The sequence below is a fragment of the Empidonax traillii genome, unplaced genomic scaffold, assembly GCF_003031625.1.
Source record: "Empidonax traillii isolate 1590-97213 ecotype Southwest subspecies unplaced genomic scaffold, ASM303162v1 scaffold53:size2875158, whole genome shotgun sequence".
In the NCBI taxonomy this organism is placed as follows: domain Eukaryota; kingdom Metazoa; phylum Chordata; class Aves; order Passeriformes; family Tyrannidae; genus Empidonax; species Empidonax traillii.
Window position 1 is genome coordinate 1,871,609 of NW_020955246.1, and position 15,048 is coordinate 1,886,656.

At 36.1% G+C, this 15,048-nt stretch overlaps 1 protein-coding gene across 2 annotated transcripts in view; it reads right to left on the minus strand.

The window, feature by feature from the left end:
* Positions 1 to 15,048, minus strand: part of RASGRP1 (RAS guanyl releasing protein 1) — a 40,485-nt gene that overhangs the window by 16,347 nt on the left and 9,090 nt on the right. For both annotated transcript variants that reach the window (XR_003570705.1, XM_027879293.1), the window contains exons 3-6: positions 6,420 to 6,525; positions 4,671 to 4,733; positions 3,100 to 3,231; positions 2,041 to 2,194 (exon numbers count right to left, since the gene is read on the minus strand). Coding sequence is in view for 1 of the 2 variants with exons in the window: in XM_027879293.1 (XP_027735094.1) it covers positions 2,041 to 2,194; positions 3,100 to 3,231; positions 4,671 to 4,733; positions 6,420 to 6,525 (455 nt within the window). In the remaining variant the exon portion in view is untranslated. The remainder of the gene's footprint in view (positions 1 to 2,040; positions 2,195 to 3,099; positions 3,232 to 4,670; positions 4,734 to 6,419; positions 6,526 to 15,048) is intronic.

Below are 15,048 nucleotides of genomic sequence, written 5' to 3' on the forward strand. Positions count from 1 at the left end.
CAGTATGACTCCATAATTATAGACTTCATAGCAGTTTTAGTACAACTATGAATCAGTTTATATTTTGTTCTCAGCAGCCATCTCCTTTAGAAAAAAATTTTCTTTTCAATGCTGAAGAAATTTACATCTAACCTGCTACTTGAAAGTTTTGAAATCATTTTGGTGCACAAATTTATTAATAAGGTCAGTTGTAAAAATATTGTTAGTGGCAGGTATGGTAAAGAAGTTCAGGTACTTAAATAATGCATGCCTGTTATTGCGATGACTGACGTAAGAGCCTCAGCAGGAATGCAGAATCCATATTCTTACAAAAGATTGCAGCGTCCCTGTATTTTATGACTACAAATTAAAACGGTTCCCAAGAACCAGCATACCTGCAGTTATTAATGTGTGAACACCACTCCCTTCATATTAATTTGCTGCAAGGTACATGGTGTCTCATGGAAGATTTTACTGTGTGCTGGACATGTTCAGGGGATCAAGTATTCCTCTCTGACTTTGAAACGACCAAACCTTGAAATAGTTATTTCTGTGACTAATAACCAGGTCGTTTACAGCTTTTCTCCCAGTATATGGCGCCATGTGAGAAGAACAAAAGGGTTCTGTGGCTTAGCATATCATGAATACATTCTGTAAAGATGTAATTAATATAGCTGTTCATCAATTACACATTATTTTTTGATCTGAAGACTTAGTCAACTCAATTTATACCAAAAAATATGCAGAAAACCTACATATAAAATGTATATATGTATGTAACTGTTGGAACCACTGACTAAAACTGTGTTTGTTATACTCAGTAATCATTAATTACCTTGTATCTGCACAGAGCTTGAAAATGTTAAGTGTTATATAAGCTTTGCATATTATTACTGCCTACAGGCAGCAATCTGTGCATGACTCTGGTTCTACAGCTTTTTGAATTTAATACAAAACACAGAGTCATGTACTGTCAGCTCAAATAAAGTACACTAACACATGACTGTGAAATCTTCCACTATCTATTGAGAGACCCTTTCCTTGCAAGGGTTCATCTTCAATTGCAGCGTTACAAAAAAACCTCCAAAACCCACTGAATAACAGCAACAACAACAACAGCAACAACAACAACAGCAACAACAACAACAACAAAACCACTAAAAAACCCACTCTGCTTTCGCTCTTATCATTACACTGACTTTGTAACCACCTTAGATTTTGGTCTCTAACATTCACTTTTCCATGTGTGAACTGTAACAGGTTTGAATAGAGGTAGTGTTGCAGCATACAATGATGCAAGTGAAGCCAAGGTGCATAGCGAAGTTCACATCTTATCAGCTACAAACATAGCTGAGAAAACAAATCAAATGAAAGAAAACACAAATGAGACAAATCCTTAAGAATTGTTTGTGTACTTGAAAGCTTGTCTAATAAAATATTTTAAGCTCTCACATTAAAAAATGGTATTTTCAAAAATGCTTTCTTATCTCTAGTCTTTATTTTGTCATGCACAATCAAAAAAGGCAAGCAGAGTGCAGTGGACAGTTTCTATACAGCCCATTAGTCACTACACAGGAATGCTGCACTGTTCCCTATAGCCACAGAAAGTTACCGTTCTAGGAGAATATTCCAGGTTTCCTTCATCCCATTTCAGCCTGATTACGCTTTGAGCCAAAGGGGGATACCTGTTCCTGTGCCCAATGACATCACGTGTTCTAACAAAAAGAGACTCTTTGGAAGAAGATCTTGGATTTGGAAGAAGGTTTACTCCTCTTCCTTCCAACTGACCTTGCCCGATTCTGTTCCACAGTTCGAGTTCACTCTTCCTTTCTCCAGTGGCAAAAGGATATGTACTCAGAATAAGTTCCACTGGCCACCTTCAACACTAGTAAACCAAAAAAGACTCTAGACACAGACTCAGCTTGTCAACAGCTTGTGCAGCAGAGTTATTCTTGTAATACTACCTCTCTGCCATATTTTCTATTTCCTTCCCATCTTTGCTCAAAATAAATAAATAAATAAATGGATAGATACATAAACAGATAAAAATTAATTGCTTACTGATATTCTTCTGAAAGACTTAAATTCAAGATAGGTAAGGTGGTCTGACAGCTCCTCTGGCTCAAGGTGATCAAAAAGAAGCGAGACTTTCCGTTTCTTACTGGTGTTGGCCTTTACACGCTGTGTCAGCTTTCTAGACCAGTCCCTAGAATTGCTTTAAAAACAGAATTACCACGAGTTATTTTCTGAAGAGCAAAATTTTCCTCTTTCCCTAATACAAAGGTAACATTGCTTTCACGCCTTACTGCAATAAAAAGGGATTCAAATTTCTAAACAGCAAGCTCCTTTCCTGCATTAGAGATTATATGACAAGATATTATTGTGAATCTCTGTCTCTAGATTTTCTTGACCAGCCTCTGAATATAAACTGTCCTCCTTTGCTATTCACCCATGGAGTAAAGAAATTTGTTTGGATTTGAAAAACTAAATATCCTCTTTCTTAACAAGATATAAAATCTATGCCAAATTCTGCTCTGCTTTAGCCTGTGCATTTACACCCTAAGTATGAATTCACATTGTTATACACTTCCACAGAACTATCTTACTCTCATATAACAGGGAAAGTTTTCTTCCCAAGAAAGAACTATATGATGTATAGCTACAGGATTTATTCTTGACAGGATAAGTATTTTATAACTAAAATCATATAAAACAGTATCAAAAGTCACTCAACGCATCAATCTATATCCTCACTTACCTTTGGGGCTAAAATATAAACACACTTTTTTTACCTCATCTGCTACCCAATCAAATTGTCTACTCCTCATTGATTTAAAGTGATCTTTCAAAATCATTAGGCCTCTACAAATTTTTTCCCTGGATAGACTAAAACTTAGGTAGCATAAAGAATCAGCACAGTCTATATTGCAGCTAAATTCAATCTAAGCCTAGATTCCTAGAATGTACTCTGTTCCACTACATAATATATATTTCATCTGTAATGAAGTATAAACTTTTCTAAGGATAGATACATATGACTTATGATAGACATTATATTTGAATAAAGACAATTTAGAGATAAAGTTTGTTTTCTGAGCATATTCAGACTTTGGCACTCACATTTGAGATGTGTCAATTAGACGACAGTGTAACTCCTCACCATTAGCTCTAACCAGCTCTTGGAATTCCTCCATAGTTGTGGATAGTTTAGAGTCCATTTTGAACATAATCCAGAACTCTGTGATCCAATACCTATTGCACAATTAAAACACACACACACAAAAACATGTTTTGTTCTAACATCAGTAAGGCTGAAATTTAGATATCTGCTCCTGTTTACAAGTTGTATTTTGTCTTTACCAACTTTGGGGGATAAATCTTGCTTTCAGATGCTTTTGCTGGGCTACCTTGATTTTATCAAAAATCAAAATTTCAAGGCTAAAAACAAATTATAAACTATCTGACTTAATGTTGTTTAGCACTATACTACGTATATATATTTGCAACAAAATATCAGAATTTCTATATATATATAAAAAATAAATAATAAAGATAGTTTAATAACTGAGGGCAATAAAAAAGCCAAACAAAGAAAACTCAAGCAAGTGATGCAAACACCATCTCACACAAGACTCCCAGCCAGTATCCAAGTGACAGCAACTTTGGAATGACTACCCCCAACTTTTTATTGATGAGCACGATGCTGTACACCATGGAATGTTCCTTTGGTCAGTTCAGGTCACCTGTCCTAGCTGTATACCCTCCCAACATCAAGCTCCTCCCCAGCCTACACTGTGGTGGTGACACAGTGAGAAACCGGTTTAGATGGTGTGCAATCACTGCTCAGCGATAGCTAAAATGCTGATGGGCTTTTACTCACAGATTCAAAGCACAGCATCATAGGGGCTGCTAAGAAGAAAGTTAACTCCATCCCAGCCAGACCCAGTACACAGTACCAAACATGTAAAAATCTATGCTTGTTGGAAAAATAGAAATGCACATTCTTACAGATGCATGCATGTATGAATTTGCCTACGAGCAAAAATGTTACCAGATCTCATACAATACCAAGGCATTCTAACATAACCAATAATTTGCTCCAAGATAATAAAATCATCACAATTTAATACAAATTCTACTTTCCTGTTGCTAATTATTTCACTTTTTGTACAAAAAAGAGTATCATCAATCTATTGCATTTTTTTCCTCTCTTTTTTTTTTTCTCTAAACTGAGATATCAAACTTTATTACACCTAATGTAAGGAAAAAAAAAAAAAAAAGATGTGTTCCAGGATCATTGCAAGTGACTAAGTAGAATTACTAAGGAAGATTACCTACCAAATGTAATAGAATTTTGTTTAATATAAAAATATCTGCAATATCCCACTTCATTTTTAATAGACCTCTATAATAATATTGGACACAATGCTACCAATTCCTGGATGTTTGAGATACAGATTCATACAGATTCCACTCAAAACTGTAACCCAACAACTCATGCACTGAATTAAACACATCTCAAAGCCACTTGTGTGGGCCTATTTGTGTAAAGCTGCTAAAGCGAACTTTGGAAAGCTGAAGCAGAATACCTATTTCTGTTTTTAATGTCAACTTATAATATGGAAAACCAAACTTATATATGGCACATGGATGGCTGAAAACTAATAGCTACCAACCAAGAATATACTTACCTCACAAAATAGCATATCTTTACACACAGCATGGAAGAGTTATTTTCTAAAGCATTAAGATAAGTAGGAAAACTGTTAAGGAAAACCACATCCATTCACATATGATATGAAATGTAACATGCTGGATACCTGTAAGCAATAGAAATCATTCTACTGATGTCATATAATATCAGATTAGCATTTTACACAAATGTATACAAAGTATAAACCAAGGTTGTTACCAAAGTTTATTGCAACTATGACTACTAGGAGTAATATTGATGCAGCTACCCAAGTATTGAGCAGTGTTTAATAGTCAAACAATTCTGTTTTCTACATATGTTTCTTTGCAATATGCCTCACAATTTCTAACAAAACTCATGAACTTTCACATCTCATTAAAATTTGAAACAGTAATACCAAATTTATGAATCACTGCATTTATGAAGAAATCCTATTCAGATAATTACGATTCATTGGAGCTTTTGAAAGAAAGATGTTATTTTCTTTTAAACATAACCAGTTGTATACAATGGTAGAGCAAAACATGACATGCCTCTCCATAGTAACCTTACCTGTCTAGCTACACAACAGTTTTCATTTGACTTGCTGTGATAACTGAAAAGAAACACCCATATTTTTCATCTATTAGCTCTATAAAACGTGTTTTGATAATGTAGCCAATGTCTGTTGAAGATATGGAAAATACATTTGGAAAATGTATTACACGTCTTTATTCTTCTGATCTAGATGACACACACATTTTCATGTCTGAAAAACATAATTTAATGAAAATACCTTGTGGATCCTCTCACAGCCTGATTGAAAGTAACTTCAGCCAAAACGTACTGCAGCTGAGGGGACATACCATCCACAATTTAAGCAACCATACTGCATGCTTACATCAGGCTGACTATACAATGGTGAGGTCTGAGTAAGTTCCCAAATATTTTGAAAGGCCCCAATTTGAATAAATAAATGCCCGTTAGACTTAAGAGTTTGAGGAAAGAAAGGATTCTCTAAATTGTACTAAAAATGGCTGGGGATTCTAAGCATGACAGGTCTCCTTCCTGCACTGTGCTGATATAATTAGGAGTAAACACTCTGTAAAGCTAAAGAGACAGGTAACATATTCCACAATTAAAGATTCCTAAGAAAGGCTAGTATTGTTAACATGATCTAGCAGCTACATTATGAAAAATGTAATAACCCAGAAACACATAAAACAAAACAAAATAACACAAAACAAAATAACAAATTTTGAGGCAGTTACCTCAAAATGGGAAGAAATAGAAAGGAAAAGCTTATGGTTTATTTCAGTGCATAGTAATTTTCAGAGAAATTATTTTTGTTGAAGATTTTCATATCCAGATGATACACTTCTGTTCTTTGCTCTTTGACTTGTATGGAGAACAGAGAGAGAAACAGATCTGAAACTTGGGCCCGTGTTTACCTCAGTACTTAATTGAGGTGTCTACATTAACCTAACACCTTACAGATATTCCTTCTACAGCCAACAGAGGGTGATTTATCCTACTTAAAACCTAGAGTGTCATCTTTTTACTCTGTATATGACAAGCTAAACCAAAAGACACACAAAAAACCCCAAAGAAACCACACCATGCAACCAGAAAATATAAAGAACAAATATACTAATTAATTAATGGTACAGTAATACACCCACAGATTAAATATCCTCTGCTTACCCATCTCAAACTTGTCAGGCTGTAAAATATTACCTTAACAGCAGGTGAATATTACAAAGGATATAGATCAATGAGTTTCTGAAGCATGTCTGCAGAGGAGATGATAAACTGATGCATGGCAAGAATTATCTTTAGCAGCTGGTTGTTTTGATATGCATTTCCTTCTAAATCTGAAAAAAAAAAAAAAAGTATTCATGTTGAATCTTGCTATACCTCCATAAAGAAGTTGTAAGAGGCTTTTTCAGAATCCTAATTCTAGCTAGGTCTGTTCATGTACACTATGTCAAAAATAGCAGTAACTTACTAACTTGGGACCTGCGTTATTTTTCTGATAAGAGCTATATTACAAGAAATAAATTTCACTACTAGGTTTGGAAGACCTTTTTAAAAAAAAAAAAAAGGTAAACAAAAAATCTCAAAAAAATTCAAAATATCCAGATAATTATACAAAATTATCTAAGTCCATGAATGCACTTAAATGCTTAGCTTTAGGCATATGAATATAGACTTTGAAACAAATTAATGAATTACAGAGCAAAAGAATTCAGTTAATGATCCCTATTAGTCGGTGGCATAATAGAACCTATCAAACAGAACGGCAATATTCTTAAGTGTTTGTGAGGCTTTTTGTACAGATGACATACATAGCACTAAAGTACATGCTCAGGTTGGGATCTATGCCGAGATTCACATGGAATGAAGTACATTATATGCAGGAAGCCCAGAGGTTAACCTATGCATACTCCCTGGGATGGAACTAAACGTCCTACACATATCCCTCAACTATGCATTAAAAGGATTTCAGTTGAATAAGGTTTTTAGACTACATCTGTCTTCTGGGTCATGTGGGGGTTTTTTGCCATATTCTGAAAAGATCAAGGACATTAAATGTAGCAGAACACTTAAAAAAAGTTTCTATTTCTGTAATAAAATCAGTAGTGAAAGTGTTTGTAAACATTAATTGATGAATATTGCAGCCTTCTACAGTCTGTCATGAGAACCTAAGTAGCTTGGAGTTGGATATTCTTTCAAACACAAAAGAAAATTTATCTTTTTGAATAATTTTAAACACACTAAATTCTATTAGGATAAATGTAGTTACCATTTAAAAAAAAGCAGTAACAGGAACAAGATACAGAAGCAATGCACAATAAGGCAAAATGGAAGAAGGATGTGAAACAGCAGATTTGCAACATATAAAATGGCATCTATTACTAGGGAAGGGGGAGAAAAGTCGCTTTATAATTGCACACCGAAAAAGAACACTAAATTTAGCCCATTTGCAAAAAAAGATAATCCCCATTAGTTATTGAGCAAGAACTTCCATGACCTTCTACAGGAAGGTACAAAATGTGAAGACAGAACCCCAGAGCCCAGGCCCTTCCTTTTGAGCAATACATTGGATCTCTGGTAGAACTAATGAAATCCGATTTCCTCCAGATCTGTCTTCTCTGTTCCTCATTCCACAACAGTCCTACTCATGCCCTTTATAACTATGCTCTCTCATGAAAGTCTTTTCATTCTCTTCATCACAATGATGCCGTGCTCAAAGCTATCAGCTACACAAAAGCAATACGTGTTGCGGTTGACTCTAGGCTGCCTGGCCAAAAAGCACATCAAATCAAACCAAGTCTGGTCTCACACAGCTGCTCCTTATATCATTGTGGGCACTTATCTGTACGTCTCTCTTCCACAAATTCATCGGTGTTCCTATCTTTCCATCAAATTTATGTTAAACTGGCAGAGAGGCTGACTCTATTTCATATGAAGTAGATAAAGTTTAGTAGGAAGGTGACTCAGAAAGGCCTAGATCTGTAGTTCACAAGTGATGTTATTGTTTTAGCTGACTATTTAGAGTCCTGAAAGCAGAGGACATGCTGTGTATCATATAACTGGTGTAGGTAACTTTACTCTTCTAGCAAAAGCATAGTCAGTTTGCAGGAAACTCAGTATAGTAAACAAAAACAATGAATATCTTATGACAGCCATCCTCTCAGGCAGGACAAGTAAAAAAATCCTGACCAGTAAATTCTGGCAGAGACTATGTGAATAACAGCAACTGCTCGGCACTAGCAAGCCCAGGATGAGAATTTTATGCATCAGATGACCTTCAACACGGAACATGAGACACCATTTTCTGAAGATGCCTTCTGCAGTTACACTTAATTGTAAGGAGCAATTCCATGTTTAGTGATGCATGTGAGGGGAAAGTCTGCCTGTCGTACAGTCCCATAAATGAGAGCAGTGTAGACCCCAAGTAATGAAAAGCTCTTGATCTGCCTGTTGGCTTATGCTACAGGTTCTCAGTTTAATAGCATAAACCAAAGTTTTTGCGTTCCTTGTTTGCGTTTGCACATAATTTCATTTATTACTGGAAGAATCCTTCTGAGATATAAACTGCCTAGGTATTACAGCATGAGCACTGGGGGCAAAACAGCAAAGCAGGAAGAAGTAGGCAGAGGAAGACTGGGACATCAAGAATCAATACATATTCAGGCTTTTAGTATTTGGCATTTTGTATCAGTGTCTTCAGGAAGAGTAAAACTATTTTAGGCCTTGCACACAGAGGCCTGTATTAATTTTCATGCATTTTACAAAACTTGGTGTTCTGCCAGAACCTCCATTCAGCAGCTTCAGTTTAATAAGAAAAGCAGTTCAGTATATGCTTAACTTGGAAGCTAAATAGTTATGTGCACAAATACTATTAAGAATATAAAGATGTAATTAAATCAACAGATTTTCATAAGTGCTCTTTTATATAATTTTTAGATGACAAAGACAAAAAATAACTCTCTCCTATGACATAAGACAGGTACCACCTGACACCAGGTTCCAAATCGAACTTCTGTCTTCTAGAAGATCCCTTCCATTTTAAATTTTACCTTTTCCATTTCTCAAAGATGCAGAGAATAACAGCATGTTCTGCCTACTATTAGTAAGTAGATCAACACATTTATGGCATTTTCTTGCATAATAAAAGTGTATTTATGCTTCACCACATCCAGACCTAATTATCTTGCAACAGAGGTAGACTTCATTGCAATGACATGCCATTATTTTTCATATATTAAATCAGTACGAGGTTTTGAGCTATGCATTCTCTCACCAAACAAAAGGCTCACCTCCACAAAAAAAAAAAATTGTATTAGTGATGGCTTAAAAAAACAAAATAAACACTATACAACAAAAAAAGTCTAAAGGTTATCAGCACAGTTCATCACTGAACAGCAAGACCGTCTGGAATTGTAGCAGCAAACAGTTTTACAAACATGTGCAGTTTAATGTCATCTTCCTGGCCAATTTTAAAATTAAGCATTTTTCAACTACATACACCACGAGAAAACAAATGCTACTAAAAGAAAAATACTGAGTCTGGTTCCTCTTCCCTTTGCACATAACAAATTCATAATTCAAAAAACCCTAATGGGCCTTAGATGAGAAGGGATTCCAGCTCAGTTTCAGTTTCAGAGGTGTCATTGGGTCTTCCACAATGCTGACCACAAGGTCACTTCTTTTTGAAGAGCTAACTTGCTAACCAGAGCTGTACGTAAGGAAGTAACAAAAGTTACGGTAAAGCATCTTTGTGCAAATGGTGGAGCCAATAAGAGGGCTTTCCTGACTGTGCTGCAGGAGTGCCTCTGACTGCCTCTGCAGCATTCTCTTGAACCTCCAGCAGTTTGTTTTAAAACTTTGCGACTCATTTTCATTTCCGTTTGTATATCTGTTTCTAACCGCAGAGCCTGCGAGCAAAACCACAGAGTGAATACTAAATAAAGTGGAATGGGTGTGTTTCAGTTAGGTCATTTACCTTCAAGAAAGCTGCCAAATACTGCATAAGCCTTAGCTTTGTTTCACTGCAGCAAAATACAAATAACCAACTGGTTGCATGCTTTTCCTCCTGTAAATTCCCTTATTGTACTAAGATTTTTAATAAATATTCTCTGAAACAAATAAGAAAGCAGGAGTTGAATATACTTCTCCAGCATTTAACTCCATGAATGAAAGCACAGATGTGTAATGATAAATACTTTATTATCTAAAACCTACAATTACAGAAGTTCCATTTCTTATATGAGACTCAGAACACACAAGAATAAGAACATTTTAATCTAGGCCCATCAGCCACTCTATGGCACATCCAATTAATGACTCCTTGTAATTTGTGATATAGAAATAACTGAAGTATCGCTTGTTCCTTGAATACTTTAGAGAAACAAATTACTGAAGAATTAATAAGTAAGGCTTTAAGAGCAAACTACCTGCTTTTCACCAGGTCCTGATACCCACAGCTCTGTGGTAAATATACTTAACAGAAAGAGTATGTTCAATAGACAAGATCATTGTACTGAGACCTTCCCTTCCGCTCATGAATGCAATAACAAGACAATAGTAGGAATGCCAAGGATGTCTTAACAGAAAGGACTTTTGCAAGGAGGAAAAGTTAGCTTTTCTAGTTCTAAGAAGCCTTTATTTCATGAATACTGTCTTTATTTCATCAGCAGGTTCCAACTGTATTACCTGGAGTACAATTTGAAATGAATCAGAAGTGAATCACAGAGCACTGACATCACATGATCAGTGACTAAGCTACTAAAAACATGATCAACTTCTTGTAAACTCCCTCAAGTTTTCCAGTGGGTATCAAAAAGTAGCACCAAAAACAATGCAATGCAAGAAAGCACCAAGCAATTGCCAGAAGTTATTAAGTGCAAAGCTGAAAGTCGTGGGTTGCTATACTGATGTGCTTCAAGATTTCTGCAATTTCTTTTTCCCAGTAGTTTAAAGAAGATGGTGCGGGGATGGTGCTATAAAGGTCTGCAAAGATTATTAAATCAGCATGTGATCTGAAAACTGAGGGAACTGATGTTCTTAAGGTCTTAAGGTCTCAAAGGCATCGATGAAACACACAGACATGTATGAAATAGACAGATACATGTGGGAGTACATTTTACAGATACTTGTGGGAGTACATGGCAGGGTTTAGTGACTGAACTGAAACGGCCATAAGTCAATGCCTCTGCCCCACATGTAAGGTGCATTAGTAGAAGATAACCTTAAAATGGCTAGAAGAAACAAAACAATAAAATATTTAATGAGTATTTAGTGGATACTCCCTGGAAATTTCCTTTACAAATAGGAAATGCTCTGTTCCCCTTAAGCTTAAAACTTATGCAACACTTCATAGCCTCCTTACTACAGGTTTGTTGTTATTGCTATGTTGGAATTTGACACCCTGTTAACAGAGGTAGTCATTTGATTGTCTTCATGAAATTGATCACATTTGGTCAGAATCAGATTCATAAAAAGCCACCATTCTGCTCATTAGTTATGACAGCATCACTGAGGGTCAGCCAGCAGATTCAACTTCCACTAATTTTTAATGATAGCTGAAAGCTCAGCTGGTGGCAGAAATCATGGATAACAGCTAATATCTTCTATTTCACTGTTCCAGTGCAGAACCAGCTTTCTCAAAAACAGCATGCTTCAGAACCAGTTTAATTTGTTGTTAAAATTCTACAGTGATGAGGACTTCACGGCCCCTGGAGGTGACTTATTACAACACTTGAGCATCTCCATCATTTAAGAATTCTCCTTTCTGTCAGATCAAATATTTCAGGCAACTTGGGCAGCTTACAGCTGGACTCCAGAAGAGAAAGAAAAAAAAAAAATTTTTCCTTATCCATCTATTTTCTCTATTTAAGGATTGCTTCCCTGATCTCTTTTCTGAGCTAAGAAACACCAAAGTTGTCCTTTTTTTTTTTTTTTTTTTTCCCCTCAGAGGTCAGGTTTTCTAGTTCGTGGGTCAACTTTGATGTTGTTTTCTGAATAGCTTGTACCTTTATGAAGCAAATCTGAATATAGACTTCAGAGGAGTTCTTAGCACCAGAGTTAAAATATTACTTTTAATATCCTGTACATAATTACATAATATCTTTACACACACATTTTAATATAAGCAAGTGTACATGTATAATATATAGAGAGAGAAAATATAAAAGTACACACATCCCTCTATGCCTGCATTTATCACCTTAGAGTTGCTGCAGTGATACCATATCATTATACCATAATCAGTTTTAAAGTCCAGCTTCACACTGAGATCCTTTTCTACACTAACAATGTATATGAAGGATTTTATGATACTGTTTTTACAACTGATTACCCTAAGTGTAGAACTTTACACTTGTCCTGAGTGAATTTTTCTTTATTTCAGATCATTATCTTAAGTGCTTAACATCTTTCAGAAATAATATAACTTAATTAGAATGTCCTTACAAAGATGACACAGTAATTAGATAGAAGAATGCTTGTTTTAAAATTAGCTGCAGCAGAGAGCAGGTGGAGTCTTGAGCTCTCCAGCTTACATTTAATTCTGTGCAGGATGGTAGTACTCCCCCTCAGGCAACAGGAGTGACATGATGTTTAGCAGACAGCATCAAAATACTCTGGAAACTGTGCTAAAGTTTTGGTTTGGTTTATTTGTGTCTTTTAAAAAGTGACTTATTGTTCATACACACTTGCAACTATTGAGTTATACATACATTTATTTACACAAGTAATTGATCTCAGGAATAAAAAATCCAAAACTAAACTTAGAACAAACCAGTGCTTTCCAGAGAGGAACGAATCACACTACTTTGTGATCAATGCTACACCAACAGAACTCTAAAAAAGCTAAATAACTGCAGATGTTAGAAGAAACCCCATAAACTGGATGTTTCTTCAAGCCTGCTCCCTTCAAACTCCCCAACAGGGGAGGGGAAACCCACTGCTGTTCCTCCAAATACTCATAAACAATGTAGATATATCCACGACATAAGTTAGGATAATATGCATCCAAAAAGGACAACGAGACTGTTCTGTGTGAGGCTAGGGAACATTAGGGGAGAAAAACCTCAAGGGAAAGCCATCACCCTCACTCAGAAACAGCTTTTGGAAAGCTACATCTTGCAGAAAGAGCTCTAGGTGGGTAATTCTTTGAAATGAAAACAAGGAGATAAAAGCTCTTGTCAAGGGGAAACGGGATGATTTTCAGAAATTAAAATGTACTTTGCGAGAAACCAAATGCAGTGTGGGCGGAAAGTATTCCATTAGTGTTGGAAATTCAGATGAGCTACATAGAAGAGAAGAGTTTTGCACACATGGACACGCATCATACATCATTCTACTGGATGTTTAAAATATTGATTTTAGCAAATTTAGATAGAAACTTTTCAATTGAATAGTCTTTTCCTACAAAACCTACAAAACATAATTTGAGCATTCAAGACTTTTTTCCAAAAGCTTTGAATGGTGATACTGAAGCAAAGCGCATCTTTTGAGCTGCAAGAAACTCCTGAATAATTCAAATGCAGTGCCTGGCAACACAGCTGTGTTGATAAGTACTGGTGGATAAGAGACTCCCAGAACAGAATTGGAAACTTCTGAGGCCAGTATCACTATCTGACCACTGAACCCAGATGCATGCTTAACATGCATCCCACACAACTGCGGTGTTTTACAACAGGCTTCTCTCTAACTGCATGATTGATCCTGGATCATCAGATCCAAGGACACGCAAAGTCTGTCCCATCCAAAGGTTCAAAGTGTAACAGACTAGTAGACGCCAAGCTGCTTGACACTCAAGGACTTGAAAATGCTGCCTGCATATCACTTTGGTCCCAGCTCCTGACCTTGATTTTCATTACTGATGCATGCTCCAACTCAAAATTTTTGACTTACTGTTTCAGATTTCCCTCATGTACATACCTAAGTTTCCTAGTCTTTGCTTCAGCTTCTAGATATATTTTTGGAACTGGTGTTTACAAACTTAGGCAAACAAGCTTCTAACCTGGCAGCTGGTGCATGACCTCTCACACTGCCCCACCACAGAGAAGGCTGGGGGTGGGCAAAAAGATGGGAGAGGACAGAGCCAGGGCAGGTGACCCCCACTGACCAATGGGATATTCCATACCCTATCATGCAATGCTTAGCATATAAAAACAGGCCGCAAATTTGCCAGGGCTGCTGTTGCCTGGGGACTGTCTGAGTGTCAACTGCCTGGTGATGCAATTAGAGTATTTCACATTGCATGTTCTTCTGGGTTTTTGGTCGTTGGTTTTATTTTTTAACTTAATAAATTGCCTTTATCTTAACCCATGAGTTTCCTCAGTTTTACCCTTACAAGTCTCTCTCTCATCCCACTGGTGGTAGTGGTAAGTTAGCAGCTGTACGGTGCTTGGTTGATGGCCAGCGTTAAACCATTACAGTTCATCCTTGGACTGAAACATCTCTTGTTCACCCTGGACCAAAAAACCCTACAGCTTCACTCCAAACTTAAAACGTACCTAATCACCAGGTTGCACTATAAGATATTTGCATCGCTGGGTGAGAATGAATCTCAGGAGAATTAACTATTTTCTATTTTTCTAAGCTTTTCTTCATTGCTAAATTAAAGTTTTATTTTATGAATTTATGAAATTATATTATGAATTTTATGAAGTTATATTTAGAGGTATGAAGATATATTTACCACAGGGATATTGACCAAAAATTCTAAGTAAATAGGAGATTGCTTTATAAAGCAAAATGTCTAAGTTTTCTTCATTTTGTTTTATTACTTATTTCTTGGCTTTGGAAAATTATATTGAAAAACTGAAGTCAAATTAGCTGAATAGAATGTAATAGTACATATAAAGATAACTAAAGTTCCT